Source organism: Balaenoptera ricei, chromosome 19 (genome assembly GCF_028023285.1).
Source record: "Balaenoptera ricei isolate mBalRic1 chromosome 19, mBalRic1.hap2, whole genome shotgun sequence".
NCBI classification, from domain to species: domain Eukaryota; kingdom Metazoa; phylum Chordata; class Mammalia; order Artiodactyla; family Balaenopteridae; genus Balaenoptera; species Balaenoptera ricei.
The window spans coordinates 9834058-9860493 of record NC_082657.1 but is presented as its reverse complement, the minus strand read 5'-3'; the positions used below and the strand labels follow the sequence as shown (position 1 = coordinate 9860493).

Genomic DNA, 26436 nt, shown 5'->3' with positions numbered 1-26436 from the left:
ACTGCTCAGTTGAGACGAAGGAGCTCCTGGTCATCCCCGAGGACAAATCCAAGGCAGAATAGGACAACTGCAGCAAATGCAACAGGAGGAATGTCTAGACTCTGGGAAGGCATCGTCCCGTACCCCTGACTCCCTCCTCTTCCTTCCTGAACCTTCACTTTGAGGACACGGCCTGGAGTCACCCAGTGGCCTCTTCGTTCCAAGAATCCAAGTTATGGGCCACAGGTTCCTGCAGTGTGATCTTGAGTAAGACATTTCCTATTTCTGGGCCTTGGGCTCCTTGTCTGCAAAACAGACTTAATTCGAGAAGCCTCCAGCTCTAACTGGGGAGAAAGGATGATGGCCCGATGGCCAGGGAAGATGAAGCATGCAGTTCTGGAACCCCTTACCCAGAACTCTCCTTGTGGCAGGGGAGATTTCTTTCTGTTAGCAAGTGAACACACTGAGCTGAAGGCCCCAGTTTGCTGAGTTCACCCCAAAGATGGTGCAGAAGCTCCCCTCTGTACCTTCTCCTTCCTCGCAATTCTGAGCTGCAGGCCTGTCCCCTGGTCATCCTCCTAACACCAGAGAGGCAACAGATCCAAGAGGGGAAAGCTGGGCATTCAAGGATGTTCTTGGCAGTGAGGTTGAGAGTGGTAATAAGTGGGAAACAACTCAACTGCCAGAAGCAGATGATTCCCAGTTTGTGCATGTAACAGTCCCCTGTGACTGGGCTTTCCTATACCGAGAGGCTGCAGAGCTCTAAAGGGTACTTCCCCGACTGCCCAGCCCAGTGGGCCCAGGATGTGAGTTAGAGTTGGCCAATGAGACACATCACCCAGGATCTGCAAGGAGACAGGAGTGAGACAGGCCCCCCGGCTGCAGCTTTGCACGGGTTCTGCTGGCGAAGGTAGGCTAGGGACATCAGGATTTCCCAAGGTGAACTTCCAGTGTCCTATCACCAACTTCATGGGTGTCATGGCTTCTTGGCGCCTGGATGGCATTAAATTGATGCGTTTTTCAACAGAAAAATCAAGTAGGCAGCCTCAGAGGCAGCAGCTCCTCTGGTGGGTCAGCTGTGTAGTGTTGTTCCCGGAAGCCTAGCCAAGAGGCATTTCCTATAGCCCTTCTGATGACTGTGCAAGCCTCATTCTTTGTATTAAATTGCTTTCTGCCTAATTTATTTTGAAATGCGTCAAAAATAAGATAGGCTGATGGATGGATAGAGGGATGGACTAATGGATCAAAATGTGGTAAAGAAAGTACAGTAAAGTGTTACTGGGAGAATCTTTGTGGTGGATATGTGGGTGTTCAAATGTAAACCTCTTTTAATGTTGCTGTATGTTTGGAAATGTTTATCATAAAATGTTGAGAAACATCCTTTCTTCTAAAAGAGCTGGAGGGTTTTATCTTTCCTGTAGGTGAACCCTGATGATGCAGTGGCTCTCAGAAATGATGAAAGCTCTCTATGGCTGATGTGGAAATGGGCCCTGAATATAACAGGTGAACTGAGCAGCTGTCTGGTTCTTAGCTGGGTGCCCAGCACAGGGGAGAAATCTTCTCTCCAGGAACAGGGCGCTCTCAAGGGCCACGGGGTCTCCAACTCCCTCTGCTGGCCTGAGATGAAGGTGGGACATACTCCCTCTGGCTCCCTCATGCAAGATAACCTGATGTTTTAAGAGTTAGTGCTGGTGGGGCTTCCCTGGTGGCGCAGCCGTTAAGAATCCGCCTGCCAATGCAGGGGACACGGGTTCGAGCCCTGGTACGGGAAGATCCCACATCCCACATGCCACAGAGCAACTAAGCCCGTGCACCACAACTACTGAGCCTGCACTCTAGAGCCCGCAAGCCACAACTACTGAGCCTGCGTGCCACAACTACTGAAGCCCACGGGCCTAGAGCCCGTGCTCCGCAACAAGAGAAGCCACCGCAATGAGAAGCCCGTGCACTGCAACGAAGAGTAGCCCCTGCTCACTGCAACTAGAGAAGGCCCACGCGCAGCAACAAAGACCCAACGCAGCCAAAAATAAATTAAATAAATAAATAAATAAATAAATTGATTTATAAATAAATTTATTTATAAATTTATATATTTATTTATTTATTTTTTAAAAAAGAGTTAGTGCTGGGATTCAGGGGTTCCAAGGCTGGAGGCCCAGCGACGCTCCCTGTACAAGCCTCAGTTTCCTCCTTTATAAAAAGGGTTTAATAATAACCCTTACCCATAGGGTGTGTGACATCCATCAAGAAGGTTTCCATACAGGGCGTCCATTGTCGTTGTTATAATTAGCCCTGGGCTGGGGCTGCTGAATCTCAAAATTGAAAAGCTTTCACCCGGTGTGGTACAGGGGAGCTGACAGAAGATACAGTGGGGTGTGCTCCTCCAGGCCTGGGAGATGAAGTCACCGCCAGCAATACCCAGCGGGTCCTCTTTCCTCCTGCGAATGCCAAGACCACAGGATTGGAGACGGGCCAGGCCTGGATCCAATCTCCACATCCTCCGTGAACTCCCTTTTCCCTCACTGCAGAATGACTGGTAAAAACAGCCCCCAAGAAGAAGGGAGAGCTCTTCCTACAGTAGATTTCCAATTAATAAATGGAGAAGGGGGGACTTCCTCGGTGGCTCAGTGGTTAAGAATCCGCCTGCCACTGCAGGGGACACGGGTTTGAGCCCTGGTCCGGGAAGATCCCACATGCCGCGGAGCAACTAAGCCCGTATGTCACAACTACTGAGCCTGCGCTCTAGAGCCCGCAAGCCACAACGACTGAGCCCACGTGCCTAGAGCCTGTGCTCCCTAACAAGAGAAACCACCGCAATGAGAAGCCAGCGCACCGCAACAAAGACCCAACGCAGCCAAAAATAAAAAATAAATAAAATAAATTTAAAAAATAAATAAATAAAATAAAATAAAATAAATGGAGAAGGAAAGAGGGAAAGAGAAAATCAACACTGGACAAATACCACAATAATAACTGTTGCAGATAAGATCCACAGATGATGCTAAAATTAGTGGGCAGAAGTTTGAGGAGAAACAGCCTATCTGTATAGTCTCAATGTCTTCCCCAAGAGATTTATTTCATTTTATGTTTTATTGAGGTATAATTAACATACAGTATTACATTAGTTTCAGGTGTACAACCTAATGATTTGGTATTTGTATCCATTTCAAAATTAGATTAAATGCAAAGGGAAAGATACTAACTTTATACTGGAAAAACCTAGCAGACACCACCTTGACCACGTGACCAAGGTCAATATGACCAGAAATCAGACAGGCTGATATCATGAACCCCCTGATGTGGTGCACGGAGAAGCACACAACATTGGTTCTGTGGTATGTTTGCCAAAAATGTGGAACTTCTTTCCAATCATGAGAAAGCATCAGACAAACTCAGATCAAAGGACAGCCTACAGAATTAACTAACCAGTATTCTTCAAAAGGGTCAAGGTCATGAAAGACAAAGACAGACCGAGAAACTATCACAGATTAAAGGAGACTACAGAGACATGACAACTAATTCAGGATACTGGATGAGATCCTGGGACAGAATAAGGACTTGGGTGGAAGAACTGGTAAAATGAGAATGACGTGCGTGGTTACGTTACCAGCACTGCACTCATGTTCATTCCCTGGGTTTGCTCCCTGTATTGTGTTTATATAAGATGCTATCGTGGAAGGAAGCTGACGGAAAGGTCTGCAGGAACTCTGTATCATTTTTACAACTTTTCTGTAAATCTACACTGAGCTAAAAGTAAAAAGATAAAAAAAGAAATAGCCTCCAGGTGGCAAGACTGGGAAGAAATGGACCCTCGCGAACATTCGTGGCTGCCAGTGGAAATCTTTTGCACACCCTTGAGTCAGCAATTCTGCTTTTGGGGATGGATGACAGATTTCAGTCTCGCAGGTGTGAAAGGCTTGCCTGACACATTAGTCCTGCAGCACCGTTTATGACAACAATAAAAAAGCCAGGAAAGACCCTACAGGACTATCTACGGTCTCATAAATTACAATAATTCTGTCCGCAGCTGAAATAGAGAGTAGGGAAGTTTTTTATGTGCTGATAGATAATCCTCTCCAGGATAACATATAACATGGTCAGTGAAAAGCAGTGAGGACCAGCACAGTGTATACTGTTTGCTATATTCGTGGAAAAAAAAAGGGGGGGGGGGCGTTGCATATCAGCATCTGCTTGGAAATGCATAGTTGTTTTTTGTTTTTTCTGGAAAATACTCAAGATAACAGTGGTTGCCTCTGTGGAGGAGAACAGGGTGCCTGGGCAACAGAAGTAGAAGGAGAATTTCTCCTACATACTCTTGTGAACCTTAAACCATGTGAACTTAAAAACAAAAACCAAAAATGAAACAGATAATTAAAATCTTTTCCAAAAATTCAACAAATGGGGCTTCCCTGGTGGCGCAGTGGTTGAGAATCTGCCTGCCAGCGCAGGGGACACGGGTTCGAGCCCTGGTCTGGGAAGATCCCACATGCCGCGGAGCGACTAGGCCTGTGAGCCACAACTACTGAGCCTGCACGTCTGGAGCTTGTGCTCCGCAACGAGAGGCCGCGATAGTGAGAGGTCCGCGCACCGCGATGAAGAATGGCCCCCGCTTGCCGCAACTAGAGAAAGCCCTTGCACAGAAACGAAGACCCAACACAGCCAAAAATAAATATAAATAAATAAATAAATTTATAAAAAAAAAATTCAACAAATAATCCTGGACCCAGGATTTGTGGTCAAACCTGTTTAGACGAAATACTCTGCTCTTCCCTCAAGCCCCACTAAGATGGCAATCAGGCGGAAAGAAGCCAGAAGCCACAAGAACAGAGGGAAGAGGGAGGAGCGGCCTGGAGGGGAGCAAGTCAGGGCAGGCCCAGAGGCCGGAAGCAGATGGTTGAGAGGCAACTGACAGAGCCAGCAGGAAGGAGACCTAGGCACCCATGGGTGGGTGTGTCTGGGGGGGGCCAGGGTGCAGGCAGCTGACCTAGGAGAGACTAGGATGGCATGCACCAGTCCCTCTGAGAGTGGGGATAAGCTGAGGACATCCAGAACTCCTCCCCAACCTGACAGGAAGCCGCAGAGGGTGAAGCAGGGGGACTCCAGGAACAGCCAAGGGGGCGGGCGCCATGTTGAAAACACGTCTGACCCTCTCGCCTGGGGCTGGTGGCCAATGCACAGAGGTCAAGAGTAAACCCCAGTGGCCCCAGCTGGAGTTGATGAGAGTGAGGTCACACCTTCCACTGAGGTACAGAAAGGGGCTCTGCTCAGCTGTGACCTTGGTAATCCAGGGAGATGGGAAAGATCTAGGCCAAGGACATCCCGGTGGCTCCCAGGCCCCCTCTCCTCTCTTCAGGAACACAGAGACCCTTCCTCTCTCTCCCTCTAAAGCCCTGGTGAAGTGGGTATCTGCCCAGCAGCCACTTCTCTTTTTCTGGAAACTTCCCCTGACTCTCCTTTGAGGAAGGCCCTCCCCTCAATGTTCCCCCATGTTGTTCAGGTAAAACCGATCCTACCCTCATGTTTAGATGCTGGCATTCAGCCCTGGGATTTCTCCCGGAATTTCAGGAACGAGGCCCTCTCCTTCTTCTGGTGTTGCTTAGTGAGTGGGCTGTGAACCCGGAGCTACTGAGGCCATCTGATCCCCAAAGGGAGAGACTGCCTGAGAAAGAAGACCGCACAGAGAAACACAGGGCCCAGGGCTCGGACTGTGCCTTCCAGGAATTGTCTGAGTTCCTGAATCTAGCTGAGTTTGAAGCTATATACTTCCGGAGCTTTTATGCATCTGACCATTAGCTTAGAATTCTGTCACTTGTAAAGAGTTGAGGGAGGAGTTCAGAGTGAGGTCATCACCCCTTCTTGACAAATATTGAGAGACAGGAGTTTCAAAGAGCACTGAGGGGGAAATTCCTAGAAGTGTGTACCCATGAATGTGTATATACAACAGGACGCCAACATCACAGAAAAGAGGCTAGATAGGTCTTCTGCACTGAACAGGTGTTACTTTTTTTTTTTTAATTTTTAAAATTTATTTATTAATTTATTATTTATTTTTGGTTGCATTGGGTCTTTGTTGCTGTGCACGGCCTTTAGTTGTGGCGAGCGGGAGCTGTTCTTTGTTGCGGTGCGCGGGCTTCTCATTGCGGTGGCTTCTCTTGTTGCGGAGCATGGGCTCTAGGTGCGTGGGCTTCAGTAGTTGTGGCACGCGGCCTCAGTAGTTGTGGCTCGCGGGCTCAGTAGTTGTGGCTCGTGGGTTCTAGAGCACAGGCTCAGTAGTTGTGGCGCACGGGCTTAGTTGCTCCGCAGCATGTGGGATCTTCCCGGACCAGGGCTCGAACCCGTGTTCCCTGCACTGGCAGGCGGATTCTTAACCACTGCGCCACCAGGGAAGCCCCCAGGTGTTACTTTTATAAGCAGAAATCAACTTTCTTTGAAAAATAATACAGCAAATTAATTCCTTGCTGTCCTTGATTTCTTTTGTCACCATGACATATTGTCCCTGCTGCCTTCCGGATCAAGTCCAAATGTATTAACATGGCCCTGTGTGATCTGTCCTCGGATGGCCATCCAGTCTCTGCTCTTGCCACTTTCAGCCCCACCGTCTACATTTCAGCCCCACCAGCCTCATCTGATTCCCCTCGTTCACACCTTGACCCTTGCACATGCTGTTACCTGTGCCTCTATCTTTCCACTTTGGCTCACTTCTCCTTGAGCTCTGCTATATCCCCTTCTCCCAAAAGCCCTCCCCAAACCCACAGACTGGCTAAGGTCCCCTCCAGGCTTCCCCAGCCCAGCACTGACCCACTGACCACTCTGGATGGTCTGGAGAAGGGCCTGTCTCCCCTCTGAACTGTGAGACCCATGAGGGCAGGGCTGTGTCCCCACCACTGCTCAGCACAGGACCCAGCACAGAGAAGATTCTGGGGAGTGTTGGATGCATGGATGAGATAGGGATGAATAAGACAAGGCAGGGACAGGGTTCCTTTCACCCCTGTGTCCCCAGCACTCAGCACAGGTATAGAGAAGATGCTCACAGGAGATACGTTGAAAGAATGAGACCAAAAGTGAAAAGTCTGAGGTATAAAAACCTATCAGCTTGGTGATAAAAAGATGCTTATTCAATCAATGCTGTTGGGACAACTGGACAGACAACTAGAAAAGAAAATAAGATGGATCCCGAGTGGGCTGAGGTATCGGCGGGAGAGTCGGGTGGCGGAAGAAGCCCTTACGGGGACTGGAGCTGCGGATTAAGCCTGAACAAGATGACAACTTCCCGGGACTTCCCTGGTGGTCCAGTGGTTAAGACTCCACGCTCCCAAGGCAGGGCACACGGGTTCGATCCTTGGTCAGGGAACTAAGATTCCCGCACGCTTTGTGGTATGGCCAAATAAAATAAAATTTTTTAAAAAAAGAATATTTACCCTGGTGGTGCAGTGGTTGAGAATCTGCCTGCCAATGCAGGGGACACGGGTTCGAGCCCTGGTCTGGAAGGATCTCACATGCCACGGAGCGACTGGGCCCGTGAGCCACAACTACTGAGCCTGCGCGTCGGGAGCCTGTGCTCCGCAACAAGAGAGGCCGCGATAGTGAGAGGCCCGCACACCGCGATGAAGAGTGGCCCCCACTTGCCGCAACTAGAGAAATACCTCGCACAGAAACGAAGACCCAACACAGCCATAAATAAATAAATTAATTAATTAAAAAAAAAAAAAAAAAGAATATTTGAAAGATGACAACCTCCCAAAAGCACTGAGATTTCGTGGCAGAGCCCATGGGGAAAAAGCCAGTGGGAAGCCTAGCTGGCACTGACAAAGTCCTGGGCAAGAAGCTGGAGGAAAAGGGGCTTTGACAAGGCCTATGTGGTTCTTGGCTAGTTTCTGGTGCTAAAGAAAGATGAAGACCTCTTCCGGGAATGGCTGAAGGACACGTGCGGCGCCAACGCCAAGCAGTCCCGGGACTGCTTCGGGGGCCTGTGAGAGTGGTGCCACGCCTTCCTGTGATGCTCTCTGGGGAGCCCTGATCCCGAGCCCCAGCACTGAGTCTCCAGAGTTTGCAGCCAAGTGAGGACTCCTCCCCCATCCTCTCCAAGGGAAAAGACTGCTGTGGTCGTGCAGACCTCCCGTATACTCCAGGGTCTTTTGGGAGCTCTCTCCCCTCATCATTTCAACTTTTTTCGAATTCTCAGCCTTGCATGCATCTCCCTTCTCCTCTCCCTGCCAAGTATTGAGTCAACTCTTTTTGGCAGAACGGTTACTGTCCTTGTAAAGTTTTTTTTGTTTTTTTTTTTAATTATTATTATTATTTTTAAATTTTATTTATTTATTTATTTATTTATGGCTGTGTTGGGTCTTCGTTTCTGTGCGAGGGCTTTCTCTAGTTGCGGCAAGCGGGGGCCACTCTTCATCGCGGTGCGCGGGCCTCTCACCATCGCGGCCCCTCTTGCTGCGGAGCACAGGCTCCAGACGCGCAGGCTCAGTAATTGTGGCTCACGGGCCCAGTTGCTCCGTGGCATGTGGGATCTTCCCAGACCAGGGCTCGAACCCGTGTCCCCTGCATTGGCAGGCAGGTTCTCAACCACTGCGCCACCAGGGAAGCCCTCTACAAAATTTTATCCTAACATTTTTATGCTCAAACGTCCTATTATATTTCTCTGAAACAAAAAATGTGCCTATAAATTAAAATCAAAATTTTCACTCCTTGTGCTCTTAAATTTTTCTCTAAGATTGAGTCACTCTTACAATTACTATTAGTATATCACTGATCAAAACAGCATATATTACACAATTTAATATATAACTATTAAGCATAAAATGTAAATTTTGACCACAGATGCATGCCTTAATACGGTGGACTGGGGAAAGCATTCCTGCCATCAATATTTCAAATTGTTCCTTTGTTATGCTGGTTGTTTTTATACCTGGGGCAATGCATCACCAAGAAGGGAGAGGCGATTTGCCTTTCTTTTCATACTTCTCCCATAATTTCTTTTTTTTTTTTTTTTTTTTTTTTTTTTTGTATTCCTTTTATTTCTTTTTCTTCTCTGATTGCCGTGGCTAGGACTTCCAAAACTATGTTGAATAATAGTGGTGAGAGTGGACATCCTTGTCTCGTTCCTGATCTTAGAGGAAATGCTTTCAGTTTTTCACCATTGAGAATGATGTTTGCTGTGGGTTTGTCATATATGGCCTTTATTATGTTGAGGTAGGTTCCCTCTATGCCCACTTTCTGGAGAGTTTTTATCAGAAATGGGTGTTGAATTTTGTCAAAAGCTTTTTCTGCATCTATTGAGATGATCATATGGTTTTTATTCTTCAATTTGTTAATATGGTGTATCACATTGATTGATTTGCGTATATTGAAGAATCCTTGCATCCCTGGGATAAATCCCACTTGATCGTGGTGTATGATCCTTTTAATGTGTTGTTGGATTCTGTTTGCTAGTATTTTGTTGAGGATTTTTGCATCTATATTCATCAGTGATATTGGTCTGTAATTTTCTTTTTTTGTAGTGTCTTTGTCTGGTTTTGGTATCAGGGTGATGGTGGCCTCATAGAATGAGTTTGGGAGTGTTCCTTCCTCTGCAATTTTTTGGAAGAGTTTGAGAAGGATGGGTGTTAGCTCTTCTCTAAATGTTTGATAGAATTCACCTGTGAAGCCATCTGGTCCTGGACTTTTGTTTGTTGGAAGATTTTTAATCACAGTTTCAATTTCATTACTTGTGATTGGTCTGTTCATATTTTCTATTTCTTCCTGGTTCAGTCTTGGAAGGTTATACCTTTCTAAGAATTTGTCCATTTCTTCCAGGTTGTCCATTTTATTGGCATAAAGTTGCTTGTAGTAGTCTCTTAGGATGCTTTGTATTTCTGCAGTGTCTGTTGTAACTTCTCCTTTTTCATTTCTGATTTTATTGATTTGAGTCCTCTCCCTCTTTTTCTTGATGAGTCTGGCTAATGGTTTATCAATTTTGTTTATCTTCTCAAAGAACCAACTTTTAGTTTTATTGATCTTTGCTATTGTTTTCTTTGTTTCTATTTCATTTATTTCTGCTCTGATCTTTATGATTTCTTTCCTTCTGCTAACTTTGGGTTTTGTTTGTTCTTCTTTCTCTAGTTTCTTTAAGTGTAAGGTTAGATTGTTTACTTGAGCTTTTTCTTGTTTCTTTAGGTAGGCTTGTATAGCTATAAACTTCCCTCTTAGAACTGCTTTTGCTGCATCCCATAGGTTTTGGGTCGTCGTGTTTTCATTGTCATTTGTCTCTAGGTATTTTTTGATTTCCTCTTTGATTTCTTCAGTGATCTCTTGGTTATTTAGTAACGTATTGTTTAGCCTCCATGTGTTTGTCCTTTTTACGTTTTTTTCCCTGTAATTCATTTCTAATCTCATAGCGTTGTGGTCAGAAAAGATGCTTGATATGATTTCAATTTTCTTAAATTTACTGAGGCTTGATTTGTGACCCAAGATGTGATCTATCTTGGAGAATGTTCCGTGCGCACTTGAGAAGAACGTGTAATCTGCTGTTTTTGGATGGAATGTCCGATATATATCAATTAAATCTATCTGGTCTATTGTGTCATTTAAAGCTTCTGTTTCCTTATTTATTTTCATTTTGGATGATCTGTCCATTGGTGTAAGTGAGGTGTTAAAGTCCCCCACTATTATTGTGTTACTGTCGATTTCCTCTTTTATAGCTGTTAGCAGTTGCCTTATGTATTGAGGTGCTCCTATGTTGGGTGCATATATATTTATAATTGTTATATCTTCTTCTTGGATTGATCCCTGGATCATTATGTAGTGTCCTTCCTTGTCTCTTGTAACATTCTTTAATTTAAAGTCTATTTTATCTGATATGAGTATAGCTACTCCAGCTTTCTTTTGATTTCCATTTGCATGGAATATCTTTTTCCATCCCATCACTTTCAGTCTGTATGTGTCCCTAGGTCTAAAGTGGGTCTCTTGTAGACAGCATATATATGGGTCTTGTTTTTGTATCCATTCAGCCAGTCTATGTCTTTTGGTTGGGGCATTTAATCCATTCACGTTTAAGGTAATTATCGATATGTATGTTCCTATGACCATTTTCTTAATTGTTTTGTGTTTGTTTTTGTAGGTCCTTTTCTTCTCTTGTGTTTCCCACTTAGAGAAGTTCCTTTAGCATTTGTTGTAGAGCTGGTTTGGTGGTGCTGAATTCTCTTAGCTTTTGCTTGTCTGTAAAGCTTTTGATTTCTCCATCAAATCTAAATGAGATCCTTGCCGGGTAGAGTAATCTTGGTTGTAGGTTCTTCCCTTTCATCACTTTAAGTATATCATGCCACTCCCTTCTGGCTTGCAGAGTTTCTGCTGAGAAATCAGCTGTTAACCTTATGGGAGTTCCCTTGTATGTTATTTGTCGTTTTTCCCTTGCTGCTTTCAATAATTTTTCTTTGTCTTTAATTTTTGCCACTTTGATTACTATGTGTCTCGGCGTGTTTCTCCTTGGGTTTATCCTGTATGGGACTCTCTGCGCTTCCTGGACTTGGGTGGCTATTTCCTTTCCCATGTTAGGGAAGTTTTCGACTATAATCTCTTCAAATATTTTCTCTGGTCCTTTCTCTCTCTCTTCTCCTTCTGGGACCCCTATAATGCGAATGTTGTTGCGTTTAATGTTATCCCAGAGGTCTCTTAGGCTGTCTTCATTTCTTTTCATTCTTTTTTCTTTAGTCTGTTCCGCAGCAGTGAATTCCATCATTCTGTCTTCCAGGTCACTTATCCGTTCTTCTGCCTCAGTTATTCTGCTATTGATTCCTTCTAGTGTAGTTTTCATTTCAGTTATTGTATTGGTCATCTCTGTTTGTTTGTTCTTTAATTCTTCTAGGTCTTTGTTAATCATTTCTTGCATCTTCTCAATCTTTGCCTCCATTCTTATTCCAAGGTCCTGGATCATCTTCACTATCATTATTCTGAATTCTTTTTCTGGAAGGTTGCCTATCTCCACTTCATTTAGTTGTTTTTCTGGGGTTTTTTCTTGTTCCTTCATCTGGTACATAGCCCTCTGCCTTTTCATCTTCTCTATCTTTCTGTAACTGTCTCCCATAATTTCTTTTCTTGGGATCAGAGCCATCGGAAAGGGAGGGAAGGAAGGAAGGAAAGAAGGGAGGGACGGAGGGAGGGAGGGAGGAAACCCAGCAGATTCCTCAGGCAAGTCAGGTGAAGCTAGAGCTCTAGAAAGGATTCCCTTAAAACTCTCCTTGCAGGAGTGCGGGGAGTTGGGGTGAATTCACATACAACAGCATGAAGGCTGCCTGCCAAGTGCCACATAGACTGGAATACTGAAGGCAGCATTCTTTGGGAGAGCATAACCCAGAATAACCTAAATGTCCACCAACAGGGGCCTGGTACGACCACACTAAGTACCAAGTGCTATAAAAAAGAATGTGGGATGAATTTTCAAGGTTATGTAGTTAAAGAGGAAAAAAATAGGGCACAAAACGAGGTGAACAGTACACAACCTTTTATGTGAGTTACACATATGCATACAGTACACCTGATTATGCACAGAACACCTCTGGAGGGTATCTGAGGAGTGACCTTTGGTGGCCTCCTTTCTAACCTCTGCCCTCCTACTCTTCCCATCACCCTCTGCCCCAGCCACACAGGCCTCCTCACTGTTCCTGGAACCCAGCAGGCATGCTCTAGCCTCAGGGCCTTTGCACTTACTGTACCTTATGCCTGAAACACTACTCTCCAAACATCCATACTTCGTCATTTTACTCAAGTCTCTGTAATCACCTCCTCAGGGAGGGCTTCCTAAACCCACTCTAATAGAGCAAATACCTTCTCCCATTACACCTAATCCTTCTTCTTCCCTGTTTCATTTTTCCCTTAGTACCACCTAACATGTAATATATTTACTTTCTTTTTTCTTTTTTTTAATAAATTTATTTATTTATTTTTGGCTGTGTTGGGTCTTCGTTGCTGTGTGTGGGCTTTCTCTAGTTGCGATGAACAGGGGCTACTCTTCGTTGCAGTGCACGGGCTTCTCGTTGCAGTGGCTTCTCTTGTAGAGGAGCATGGGCTCTAGGCGTGCGAGCTTCAGTAGTTGTGGCTCGTGAGCTCAGTAGTTGTGGCTCGTGGGCTCTAGAGCACAGGCTCAGCAGTTGTGGCGCATGGGCTTAGTTGCTCCGAGGCAAAGTGGAAATAGAGACACAGATGTAGAGAACAAACATATGGATACCAAGGGGGAAAGGGGGGTGGGATGAATTGGGAGATGGGAATTGACATATATACACTATTGATATTATGTATAAAATAGATAACTCATGAGAACCTACTGTATAGCACAGGGAACTCTACTCAATGCTCTGCAGTGACCTAAATGGGAAGGAAATCCAAAAAAGAGGGGATATATGTATACGTATAGCTGATTCACTTTGCTGTAGAGTAGAAACAAACACAACATTGTGAAGTGACTATACTCCAATAAATAAATAAATAAACATCCAGTATAAATTAAAAAAAAAAAAGAGGCACAAGGGAAGCAGCTAACGAGGCTAAGAGCTTAGTGCGCTCTAGAGTCGGGTGTTCCTGGATTCAGGTTCTGGCCCTGCTACTTACATGCTGTGTGAGCTCGGGGAAGCTTCTCAACCTCTCTGCACCTCCACTTCCTCTTTTTCAAAATGGGGATCATAATCCCTGGCTGGCAGGGATGTTGGTGCATTCAAGGCCTGTACGTGAATTAACTGTCTAGCGGGAGATTCAGCATGGCTGCCTGCAGAGACTGGGAATGGGGTTGAGCACGGTGAGTGCAAACTGAAACTAGACAATCTGGTCCTGGGTCTACCACTCAGCACCTGTGTGCCCTCAGGCAGGTTACTTAGCAGCTCTGCTGAGTTTCTTCATCTGTTTAAGTATGTTAGTGATGGCAATCTACCTCACGGGGTGTGGGGAGAATAAATTAATATACAGAAGGACTACAACAACCTTAGTGCTCATTACTATTAATACTACTTTATATCATTCTGTACTGTCTTATTAACTCCATCCTCTCCTGCCATTAGTCTAGAAGCTATATTCATTCACCACCCTGCCCTCCCATATAGCAAGGGATGGTATGTAACTAAATTCTGGCCAATTAGCAGTGAGGGGAGTCTCCTGGGGGCTTCTGGGAGAATATTTTTCTCCTTGAAGAGCTTTCTCTCATTTCCCTAGAACCCCCGTCCCACATATAAACGCATGCGCGCGCACACACACACACACACACACACACACTTTCTCCCTTTGGACAGTGCAGTATAAAGGTACGATGCCTGGAGCTCCAGTAGCCTCTTTGAGGCCTTGAGGGGAGTTACTGCCTGAACACCAAGATGGTAGAGACAGAAAGAGTCCTCAGGTCCCTAATAACATCACCAAGCCACCAAACAACCACAAAGCCACCTTCCTCCACCAACAATAAACATCTCTTAGACTTAAGATTTGGTTAAGATTTATTGGCTGGGTTTTCGATTAATCACAGATGAGCATAAACTGATTTGTGTCTTGTTCTTTCTTTCACGATAAGCATATATTACTTTTGTAAATTTAGTAAGTCCCCCCGAAAAACTTCAGAGGAAAAAACCCCTAAAATCCCAAAGTAAAATAAAAATTTGATTCAATTTTAAAAAGAAAAGAGATAAAAATGGCAACACACGCAGCACAGAATTCAGCACACACTAGGCCTTCAGTAGAAGGTAGCTGCTGTGGCTGTGTGCTCATCAAAGGCAGGACCGAGGTGGGTCTGGAAGCTGGAAGATCACTGAGGAAAGAGGGGGAGTGGGGGGCTCTGAAGAAATCACCAGCTATGTGGAGGCTTAGGGGTCTGAGGTGGGGTCAGCTGGAGCCAGGGCAGCAGGAACAAAGGAGGAACCAAGAAGTTAGAAACAAGCGGTAAGACCCTAGAGACAGAAGCACATCCTGGGAGGCGGAGAACACTGGGGTAGACCAAGGAGTCTCCAGGACAGGTGAACAAAGAGGGGTGAACAAGGTGTTTCTCTGGAGCATAGGAAGAAAATATCCACTTCCGGTTATGTTTGGTTTGAAGAAAGAGAAGAGAAGGGAAAGAAGAGGAAGAGGAGAAAGTAAGGAGAGGAGGAAAAGAAGGAGAAGAAATTAAGCTTTACTAGGCATACAGAGACACACCCAGATGGACTACAGAGAAGCCCTCTAGCGCCCCTCAGCCGCAGGTGCCAGCATCCTCAGGCGCTGGACCTAAAGGCTAAAGGACTGACACGGGCGCCCTCTCCTGTCCATTCAGCGCATTGCAGCCTGGGCAAATTGATTCCTGGGGACATTCTCAGGTTGCAAATCAAGTCCTCACACCGGGGCTTCTTAAAGAGTCCTGCTCAGAAACCAAGGACTGAAGATTTAACAAGGCCAGCATGAGAAAATTCCAACAAACGCCTCTGCATATAAAGGGTGGGAATGAAACCTGAGCAGGGGGATTAAATTCAGCTGACGGCACGCTTCTCTCATTTGGTCTGTAGCTCAGTTAGGACTTTGCCAGCTGTGACAGCTGTGCACAAAGAATGTCAAAACGACTCTCAAAGATGGTTACACTGAGAGTTTCCAAATGCATTAACAATGCCTGTATAAGAAAATATTTTTAGTGAGAGCAAAAATATTTGGAGGGCTATGAATACATAAAATAAAAATTTTATTATTAAAATATTAATTTCGAAAAATAAAATATTAATTTCATCCCTTCCAATTTTTGAATGTTTTTAAATGCACATAATATATTCACAGTAATATATGCCAGTACTATTCATGACTCCTAAATAACTATGTATACACATTCATATTACACACACACATACATTCATACTAGGGGAGAATTGTCAGAATGTTTCCTTAATAGGAGAGCATAATAAAACTGTTTGGAGGTCACCAACAGCAGCCCGCTGTCATGTAACATAACTGATGTGGTGCTCTGGAGATTATAAATAGACTCCAGGGAAGTGGTTTTCAAGCGCTCATGCACACGTGGATCCTGTCTGGAGAATACTGAAAATAAAAATGGGGACTTCCCGGGTGGTCCAGTGGTTAAGAATCCGCCTTCCAATGCAGGGGACACGGGTTCTATTCCTGGTCAGGGAACTAAGATCCCACATGCCACGGGACAACTAAGCCCGTGCACTCTGGAGCCCGCAAAGCACAACTAGAGAGAAGCCCGTGCGCCCCAATGAAGAGCCCACAGGCCACAACTAAGACCCAACGCAGCCGAATAAATTAAAAAAAAAAAAAAAAAAAAAAAGTCCCTGACTTCCCTGGCGGTCCAGTTGTTAAGACTCCATGCTCCCAACACAGGGGGCAGGGGTTTGATCCCTGGTTTGGGAAGATCCTTCATGTTGCGTGGCATAGCCAAAAAAATAAAAAAATAGATAAAAAAATAAAGTGTCCAGCCCTTCCTTCCCCAGGTGGATCCAATCAGGATCCTGGGCAGCTGAGGGGAGCAGGCCACAAAGCTCACATTTTTCCCTTCAGGGCATCTACCTTTCAGCTCACCAATCCTCTTAGCAGCTATATTTAGTCTGGTGTTTCTTTAGTTCTGTTGAGCTCTGAACTTCAGTTGTTGTATCTGTCACTTCTCGAAGTTCTATTTAGCTCTTTTTCCAACTTCCTGGTGATTTTTGATTGTACTCATTCGTGTTTTTATATCTGTCCTATTTTATCCTTTTCATATATAAACAGAGCTATTTTATATCCATATCTGATCATTCCCACATCCACAATGTTTGCGGGTCTTGACCTGCTGTATTTTGTGTCTGCTGACTCTCGATCATGGTGCCTGCTTCTCTGTACGGCACATAATTTTTTTATCATGAGCTCATGCGTGCCAGAACTCTACTTGAAGGAATTCTCCAAGGCTCAGGCAGAGGGTGGGGCTCCTCCCGGGAGGGTTTATGTTTGTCCTGGCCAGGTACTTAGGGGCACACAGATCCGGGTTCATTCTCAGCCTACTGTTTCCAGGACCTTTCAAAGAGTATAATTTAAGCCTCAAACCCACATGAGGGACAGTCAATTCTCAGAGGAAAACTTTTTCAAGCTCTACCTAGATGTAAGGCTGTGTGCCTTTGCAGGATGAGATTTGTTTTAGTTCACACTTCCCCTGAGGGGTACCTTCCCCAGGACCTGGCTGTTCACAAGGCGGTCCTCTGTCCAACTTTCCCAAAGCACAGCCTCTGTCCCCGAGGCCATGTGAATCTGTCAATGTCCCCAGACAATCAGGAGGCTTCAGTGCTCCCTCCCCTCCGCGGCTCTTTGCTCTTGCTTTCTCCTTGCTCTGGGAGAAGTCCCTTTTCTTCATTGCAGGTACAACCATTCATTTCAAAGGATGCTTTAAATATTTTAGGAAGCATTAGGTCACAGGAGGCTCTCTACTCAGCCACACTGCCCTCTCTCTGTTTGACTTTCTCACTTTTCTTTACTCCAATCCCAGCTTCTGACCAAACATAATAATTGCCCCGTGCTAGTTAGAAATGTTCATGGGAGAGCCCAGACCCTTCTGCTAGGGGCAAGCCTGTGAGGTCTGACTGAGGAAGAGGGACCAACGCCACCTAGAGGCCTGAAGTACTGACTGCTTGGTTGCAACAGGCCACCAGAGGAGGAATGCACTAGAAAGTTTAGTGTTAAGATGACGATGATGATCAAAATAATAATGGTGCCTGACATCTCTATACATTCAACAAACAATTATGCAGCACTTAAGAGCCAGGCACTGTTTAATGCTTTATGGATATATTAACTCATGGAATATGAGTTATAGTGATATAATTTACAGATACAATTTAACCAGAGAAGTTAAATAACTTGCCCCAGAAGGGACTTCCCTGGTGGCGCAGTGGTTAAGAATCCTCCTGCCAATGCAGGGGACACGGGTTCGAGCCCTGGTCCAGGAAGATCCCACATGCCGCGGAGCAACTAAGCCTGTGCACCACAACCACTGCAACTACTGAGCCTGTGCTCTACAGCCCGCGAGCCACAACTACTGGAGCCCACGTGCCACAGCTACTGAGGCCCGCGCGCCTAGAGTCCGTGCTCCGCAACAACAGAAGCCACCGCAATGAGAAGCCTGTGCACCACAACGAAGAGTAGCCCTCGCTCGCCGCAACTAGAGAAAAGCCTGCACACAGCAACAAAGACCCAATGCAGCCAAAAATAAATTAATTAATTAAAAAAAAAAACACTGCCCCGGGGCCACATAGAAAATGGCAGAGGGATTCACATGTAGGCAGCTCAGCTCCAGAGGCCGGGTTCTTGACCACTCCGCCCCACTAAGTTACTGAGTTCACTTTAAGTCACTGAACTTGGAACATGCCAGGCCTGCGCTGAGGGTATTCACACACGCAACAGATCCTCCCATCAGACCTATGAGGTGAGTGCTATACTGTGCAGAGGAGGAAACCGAGGTACAGAAAGGCGGGGTGACTTGTGCGGGACGCACAGCAAATGGCAAAGCAGAAAGTTGAGTGCAGGAAGCGTTATCTGGAAGCAGGGTTTTCAGCCCACATATTACTGGACAGTAATGCCCACATATGCTAAGAACAGATTATCACAGCCAGCACTAACGACCAGATACACATGCTCTGGGCCAGGCCTTGATATCCACTGGCTCTTGGACCCCCACAAGAATCCTGGGAGGTGAGTTCTATCATCACCCTCATTTGATAAACATGGACTTGGAGTCTCAGAGAGGTCAAGCTGCTTGCCCAAAGTCACACAGCTCATTAGTGGCTCCAAGATGCCAAGCCAAGAGTGTCTACTCTGTGGCAAACTGCCTTTGGTGACTGTCCGCATCACGCCCTGTGCGGTCCCCTCTCACACTCACTCTGGTCTGTGCCAGAGCTGCTTGGACCGATAGCGTGTGCTGGAAGTGACGCTGTGTGGATCCAGGCCCTGCCCTGAAATGGCCTGCAGCTTCTGCTTCTTCCCTCATGGAAATCTAGCTCCTGGGGGCCCTGAGTGACCATGAGAGGCGAGACCACGTGGAGAACAGAGGTCCTGAGACAACACTGAGACGGAGAGAAGGAACTGGCCATTCCAAGATCCCAGTAGAGCCTCCTGATGACTCCAGGCCCAGCCGCCCTCTGACTGAAACCCCCTGAGAGACTACCAAGCAAGATTGGCAGAGGAACTGCCCAGCTAGCCCAGTCAAGCCACGAAACTGTGAGAGAAAAATAAAACGGTCACTGTGTAAAGTCCTTAAACTGTAGGTCAGATTGCTTTGTAGCAAAAGAAAACTGAAACCAACTCCAAAGCCAAAACTTGTAAGAATGACCACAGAGCTAAACTCTTCTGAAAAAATTATCCCAGCAGCCTGAATGAATTGTGTGGCATGTTAGTTTCCTATTGCCTCTGTAATAAATGACCACAAATGCACTGGCTTAAAACAACACACAGTTATTCTCTACAGTTCCAGAGGTCAGGAGTCCAAAACGGTTCTCACTAGGCTAAACTCTAGGTGTCAGCAGGCGAGAGTTCCTTTCTGCAGGCTCTAGGCTCTAGGGGAGAATTTGTTTCCTTGCCTTTTCCAGCTTCTAGAGGCCGCCTGCATTCCTGAGCTCACGGTCCCTTCTCTATCTTCAAGGCCAGCAGGGTAGCATCTTCAAATCGGTCCCTTTCCTGTCGCCCTCTTTCACCTGTAAGGACCCTTGTGATTACACTGGGCCCACCTGCATAATCCAGGCTACTCTCCCAATCACCAAATACCTGAGTCAATCACATCTGTAACGTCCCCTTTGTTGTGTAAGGCAATGCATTCAACAGGTTCCTGGGATTAAGATGTGGGCATCTTTGGGGGGCCATTATTCTGCCTACCAGAGTAGCAAACTGGAAAAAGGACCAGTGTTCTCCAAAGGAATAAGCGGAAACCAACTGGAATTTTCCCACTGCCCAGAGACCTCCCACAGTTCCCCGGGCAGCATCCGCGGTGCACTTTGCATGAGTGGCCCCAACCTTCCTGGCATCACCAACCTCTTTTATTTTCTCTCCCCCAGAAATCTTTGTTGAAAAAGATCTTTGTCTCCCCAACACAGCGCATCATCGATGATTTATGCTTCTTGCATTTACTGTTCTTTCTCAGGCAGAAACACCTACCTCTCCGGCCCCTATTGTGAGGAGACCAACAGCTAGGCCTACCCTACTATGTCAAAAGAACCTTAGCCAGGGACTTCCCTGGTGGCACAGTGGTTAAGAATCTGCCTGCCAATGCAAGGGACATGGGTTCGAGCCCTGGTCCAGGAAGATCCCACATGCTGCGGAGGAACACAACTACTGAGCCTGCGCTCTAGAGCCCATGAGCCACAACTACTGATCCCACGTGCCACAACTACTGAAGCCCGCGTGCCTAGAGCCCATGCTCCGCAACAAGAGAAGCCACCGCAATGAGAAGCCCGTGCACCACAACGAAGAGTAGCCCCCGCTCACCCCAACTAGAGAAAGCCCGCGCACAGCAACAAAGACCCAACGCAGCCAAAAATAAAATAAAAAATTTTAAATAAGTAAATTAATTAAAAATAAAAAGTGTGAATATGAGAAGTCAGGGCATACCAACGTTGAAAAGCATCTCCAACCAAACCTGTCCCCCACTGAGCTCCTGGTACTTTCTGTCCAGCCTGCCCCTCCTCCAGTCTGCCTGTCACACCCAATCCACAGGAAATCCTGCCGCCACTACCTTTCAAACAAATCTACTGCTTATTCATTACTAAGGGGAAAAGGAAAGGTTCTTTTAGCAGTCACCACCTTAACCAAGGGATCCAAGTTACCGCCACAAATGACGGAACAAACAGACATCAGGAGCCCCCTGAGGTGATGTCCTTAGGTGTTCTGTGGTGTTCCTGCCAAATATGCTCAACGTGAATCAAATCAGAGGAAGCAATCAGAAAACCCCAGATTGCGGGACACTATGGGACAACTGGCTTGGACCCTTTCCAATGTCAATGTCACAAGAAAGGACAAGGATACTGTTATAGAGGAGGGCCAGCAAACTTTTTCTGTTACGGGCTACAGAGCAAATATTTTAGATTTGTGGGCCATAGAAACCCAACTCTGCATCCACAGACAATGTACAACAAATGGGCAGGGCTGTGTTCCAATAAAACTTTATTTACAAAGACAGGCAGTGAGCCAGATTGCCCAGCCTGCTGCAGATTAAAGGACACTAAAGAGGCATGATTATCAAATGCAGTGCATGATCCTTGAGCTGACCCTAGGTTAAAAATAATAATAATAAACAGCTAAAAGGACATTTTGGGGACCAGAAATATGAGTTATATATTAAATATAAGCAGTATATTAAACAATATTGTCATCAATATTATTGTTATCAATGTTAAATTTCTCAGGTGTGACATTGGTTCTGTGTCATATAGAATGCCTTCGTTCTTAGAAGATACAGGCTGAAGTATTTAGGAGTTGAGAAGCATGTCCAAAACTTATTTTCAAATTGTTCAGAAAAAAAAAAAGATTGTGTGTATACATTCATACACACATACATATATGGTGGTGAAGACAAAGCAAATCTGCTGAAGACTAATAAGAGACGAACTAGGTGTTGAAGGGCATATACCTGATGACCATACCATTCTTTCTTTCAACTTTTCTCAGGGTTTGAAATTTTAAAAAGAAGTAGTTGGGGAAAAAATTGTCTCCGGGATCTGACCCCTCCTCCCCACTCACCTCCCACCTGGACTACTGTAGTCATGTCTTCCCTGCATCTGCGCTCACCCTATGATTGCTAAAAGGATCCTATTAAAATCGAACTCAGATCCCATCCCTCCTCTGCTCAGACCCTCCAGTGAGTCCCATCCACTCAGAGTAAAGCCAAAGCATTTGTGGTGGCCCACAGGCCCTGCACGATCTGCCCCCTTCCCACCACCTTCTCGGCCCTCAGTCTCCACTCAGTCTCACTGTTCAGCCACACTGGCTTCCTCGATGTTCATCAAACATGCCAGGAGCACACTCACCTCAGGGTCTTCGTACCTGTGGAAACTTTGGGCTAGAAAGCTCCTCCCCCAGATGCCCGCACTGCTTGCTCCCTCCTCTCCTCATATTTCCAGTGAGGTCTCCCTGGTAATCCTATCTAAACTTCACAACCGTCCCCCAGATACTCCTCCTTCTGCATCCCTGATGTTTGCTCCAAAGCAATTAGTGCTATCTAATAAACTTTACATTTTAACTGTTTTCTTTATTGTCTGGCTTCCCCCCACGCCGAGAACGCAAGGTCCCCTGAAGACAAAATTTTTTGCTTTTTCTTCTCAGTTGTATCCATCACATCTACACAATAGCCACAACCCAGTGCCGTGCACTGACCTAACACTTTACATCCATTACTCCTCACAACAACATGATGAGGTAAGTATTATCTATAGCATAAATGCATATATAGCATATACACAAAACAGGAGTAATAACAGTGCCTACGTCATAATAATTGGTGACGATTTAATGCTGTGAAGTTCTCAGCAGACTGCCTGGCACAAAGTGAGTGCCCATTAAATGCCACTATTATATAATACTCACTGTACCGAGGAGGAAACTGAAGCTCAGAGGGGTTAGTGACCTGCCCAAAATCACCTGGCTGAGAAGGGGGCAGGGTGTGTGTGTGTGTGTGTGTGCCAGATTGGAACCCATGTCAGTCTGACTCAAGCAGCCACTTTCTAAACCACAACGCTAAGACACATCACAGTACTTGGGAGAAAGACAGTGGCAGGAAACAGGAACCAGCTCTGGGAATCCAGAAGGCAGGATTTAAGTCCTGCCTCTGGCACTAACTCCACGTGTGACCTCAGCAATTCCCCTCCGCTCTCAAGGCTTCAGTTTTCTCTTCTATAAACTGGGGGAAGTCATTTCCCTTCCCTGACAAAAAAAGAGTGTGAGGGTCAAATGAGAGAGCTTATATGAAAGCACTTCAGTAACTGCAATCCAACACTTCTCCGTTCTAAGATTTGCAACTCTGGCAGAGGACCGACCAAACACCAGAAGACCAAGAATTCCAAGCCCTGGAAAGCAAATTTTAAGCATCCAAACTTATAAGGAAAAAAAGTGTGGTCCCTGTGACCATCTGGCCTTTGCGCATGCTCCTCCCTCTCCCTCAACGTCATCCCTGTCCCCGTGTTGTCTGGTGAGACTCTCCTCACCCTTCAGTTCCCAGCCCAGAGGTCTCCTCTGCCAGGAAGCCTTCCCTGAACCCCATGTCAGGTCAGGCATCCAGTGGGCTCCCCCATGCAAGCTCTGCTCACTCTGGGTCGTCACCTTGAAGGATGGGTCTGTCCCCACCCGACTGTGAGTTCCTTGCGGGCAGGGACTGGGGCTAGCTTGATTCCTGCTGTTTCACCATCACTGCCCAGCACAAGGCCAGGTACAAAGCAGACGCTCAGTAAACACGAACTAAATGAAGTAACAGATGGATTACTGGTGGTTCCCTGACCCAGCAAATTACGTTAAATTTCCATACTTTGTGCTCCCACAGGCCCAGAGCACATAGATCGTCTTTTGACAGTAGCTCATATTTTTAATGTTTACTATGCCCTTCAGATCTCAGCTCAGGCAGCCCTCGTCTAGACAGCCTTCCCGACCCCACGCCCCCGGGTCAGGAGGTCTTTCTGAGCTCTGGAGTTCACACCGTCCTGACCACTCTGGGGTGACAATGGTGGGTCATAAATGTGTCTCCCAGCCCAGAAAAAGCCAGCACGGTCTGGCTACTGAATGAATGGACGAACAAATACGGAGTATGAGTGGATTAATGAATAGATGGACAAATGTTCACTCTAGTTAAAATTACTCCTTTAGCCAGATTCCCAGGTCACGCACCCAGACCCCAGACTTCGCCCCGAGCCACGCCTCTACCCAGGCCTATTTCCCGGAGTACAACTGGGGCAAACCAAGGTCCTAAACGGATGATATATAAGCACCTCTCAACTCCCAGGACGGGAGGGAAACTGAGGCACGAGGTGGAGTCTTCAGAGCGAACCCTCCCAAGGATGGCCTGGCAAATAACCCCATTTGGTCAAATGACCAGAGCTCCGGTCTACCCCGGCTCCTCTCAGCCCTGGAATGCCCCGCCCAAATCACTCCCATTCCCCACATTATTGGTCCGTCTAGACGTCAGTCTCCACGCGCTCTTTTCCTCTATTGGCTAGTATTCCCAACTCAAGCGCGGTCGCCCTGCCCCGCCCTTAACCCCATGCCCTTTCTTACTATTGGGCTACCCGCATGCCCCTCTCCCAGGGACCCTCCCTACTGGCTGCAAGACTTTGCCGGTTCGGGCTGTGATTGGTCGTGAACAGAAGTCCATCCCCTGAGCAACCACCTGAAAGGGGTTAGAGAATGGGAAGGTTGGAGGGACGTGGGGTCAGACTCACGCTGAGCTGGCGGGAGGCAGATATAGGTCTTGAAGAACTCGCTTCGGCGGGCGGCCTCCTTAATGCGGTTGGCAAGCGGCTTGCTGACCTGCCGGATGCCCAGGTATAGCAGCTTCGCCATAGGGAACGCGCCCACCACCATCTTGGCGCTTGCAAGGGGCAGGCGCAACCTTGCTTACTGGGAGGGGCGCCTCCGCTCTCTCTCTCCTCCCCCGCCCGCTCGTCGCTGTGCGTGCCTACGTACGTGCGTACGCCCCGTTGGGAACTGCAGGGGCGCTCTGTGACGACACCACGTCAACGCGGACGCTCCGGCGTCCGTTCCGATGAATATGCAAATATACGGCGAAAGTAAGTCTGTCAGAGGGTGGTGCCGTTAAACGGCAGCTCACGGAGCGTGCGTGGGTCCCCACGCCCGCTTCGGCTGACGTCACCGCCCTCCTCCGTGACGTCACATACCTGGGTGGCTTCTCCAAAGGCGGAGTCTTAATTAGTCCTAATTAGGGCTAACGAGTCCCAAATGCATCTCCCCCCCGCAGTTTAGAGCGCTCACTGGGCGTAAGAAACTGTCCAGGTAGTCATACAGACCTGGATTGGGATCCCAGCTCCACTGTTTACTTGCTGTGTGTGGCGAGTGACTTAACCTCTCTGGGCATCAGTATTCCCATCTACAAAATGGGAATCATAAGAACACTTACACCTTGGGACTTTCCTGGTGGTGCAGTGGTTAAGAATCTGCTTGCCAATGCAGGGGATACGGGTTTCAAGCCCTGGTCTGGGAAGATCCCACAAGCCGTGGAGCAGCTAAGCCGGTGCGCCACAACTACTGAGCCTGCGCTCTAGACCCTGCGAGCCACATCTACTGAGCCCGTGTGCCACAATTACTAAAGCCCGCGCACTCTAGGGCCCATGCTCCACAAGAGAAGACACCACAATGAGAAACGCGCGCCGCACGGAAGAGTAGCCCTGCTCACCGCAAGTAGAGAAAGCCCCTGCGCAGCAACGAAGACCCAACACAAACCAAAAATAAGTAAATAAATAAATAAATTTACTAAAGAAAAAGAACACTTACCTTCTTGGGTTGTTGTAAGCCTTGCATGCAAATTTTGAATATAAAAACATAGTGAATTATGTTAAGAGCTTAGAATGGTGCCAATCACCCAATAAACAGCCCTTATTACCGTACAGGTATTAGCAGTATTATTGCTAACTCCAGCATGAGGGTGCATTTCATCTCCAGAAGCAGCTAATCCAACCATTTCCCAAGTAACTGACAAACTGAGGCCCAAAGAGGGGCCAGGAGAGTGGCACAAGTTCCCTCAGCCAGCAGAGGTTTATAGCCCAGCATCTTGGCTAATAAACTATACCGTTCTCAAGCAGCCCCACTTCCTCCATTGGGGGGCGAGGGTCCCTAGGGAGCTGGCTCAGGAAGGAGTTTAAGAACGTGTCCCAGACTGTCATCCCTTCCCCAGCAGGGAGCAAAATCATATAAACAAGGTCAAGAAGAGGTTGAGAGAAATTCCTGGATGGTGGAGTGCTGATGGGTAACTGAGAGATTCTCGAAGAGGCAGAGGGAGAGGGGAAGTGCAAGGAACAGAGAAGCTGTGTACAGGAGGAAACAAACATTCAGGACACAGAGTTGGGGGACCCAGGGCTTTACTTGGCATCCTCTCGGACTCCCTGAGTGTCCTTTGTCACTTCCCTGGCCCTGATGGACTTCCATTTCTCCATCTGTAATAATGATGATACTGACATGTGTGAACCTCGATATTCTAAATTACTAAGAATGCCAAGACTCCATAAAAACAACTTCTCCCCAGGATCCTTTCTGGGCTAAAGATGTGAAGGAGCTTGGGACCATCAAGGTCCATCATCCACTAGGGACCCCCCCCCCCATTTTACTGACTGACCAACTGGAGCCAGAGAATGACAAGGATTTATCCAGAGTTCCAGAGGTAATCAGGATGGAACTGAGGCTGGGGTTTCTTGAGTCCCAGCCCAGAGTCTTCTCTGGATCCCTGGGGGTGTTAGCCTGGGGCCCAAGGACCTACTTGGGGTGGGGGTGGGGTGCTGAGGTTCCACATGATGGGTT

General features: G+C 46.8%; 1 protein-coding gene and 1 pseudogene across 3 annotated transcripts in view; one reads left to right on the top strand and one right to left on the bottom strand.

Moving 5' to 3' along the window:
* OPA3 (outer mitochondrial membrane lipid metabolism regulator OPA3) overlaps window positions 1–24731 on the bottom strand; it is a 67968-nt gene extending 43237 nt beyond the window's left edge. Inside the window, exon 1 of one of the 3 annotated variants that reach the window (XM_059906114.1) lies at window positions 24348–24731. In XM_059906114.1, coding sequence (XP_059762097.1) covers window positions 24348–24489 — 142 coding nt within the window. In that variant the 5' untranslated portion in view covers window positions 24490–24731. The remainder of the gene's footprint in view (window positions 1–24347) is intronic. The other 2 variants (XM_059906116.1, XM_059906115.1) reach the window with 2 other exon arrangements.
* On the top strand, window positions 7706–7976 carry LOC132353757 (barrier-to-autointegration factor-like; annotated as a pseudogene).
* Window positions 24732–26436: the final 1705 nt, after the last annotated feature.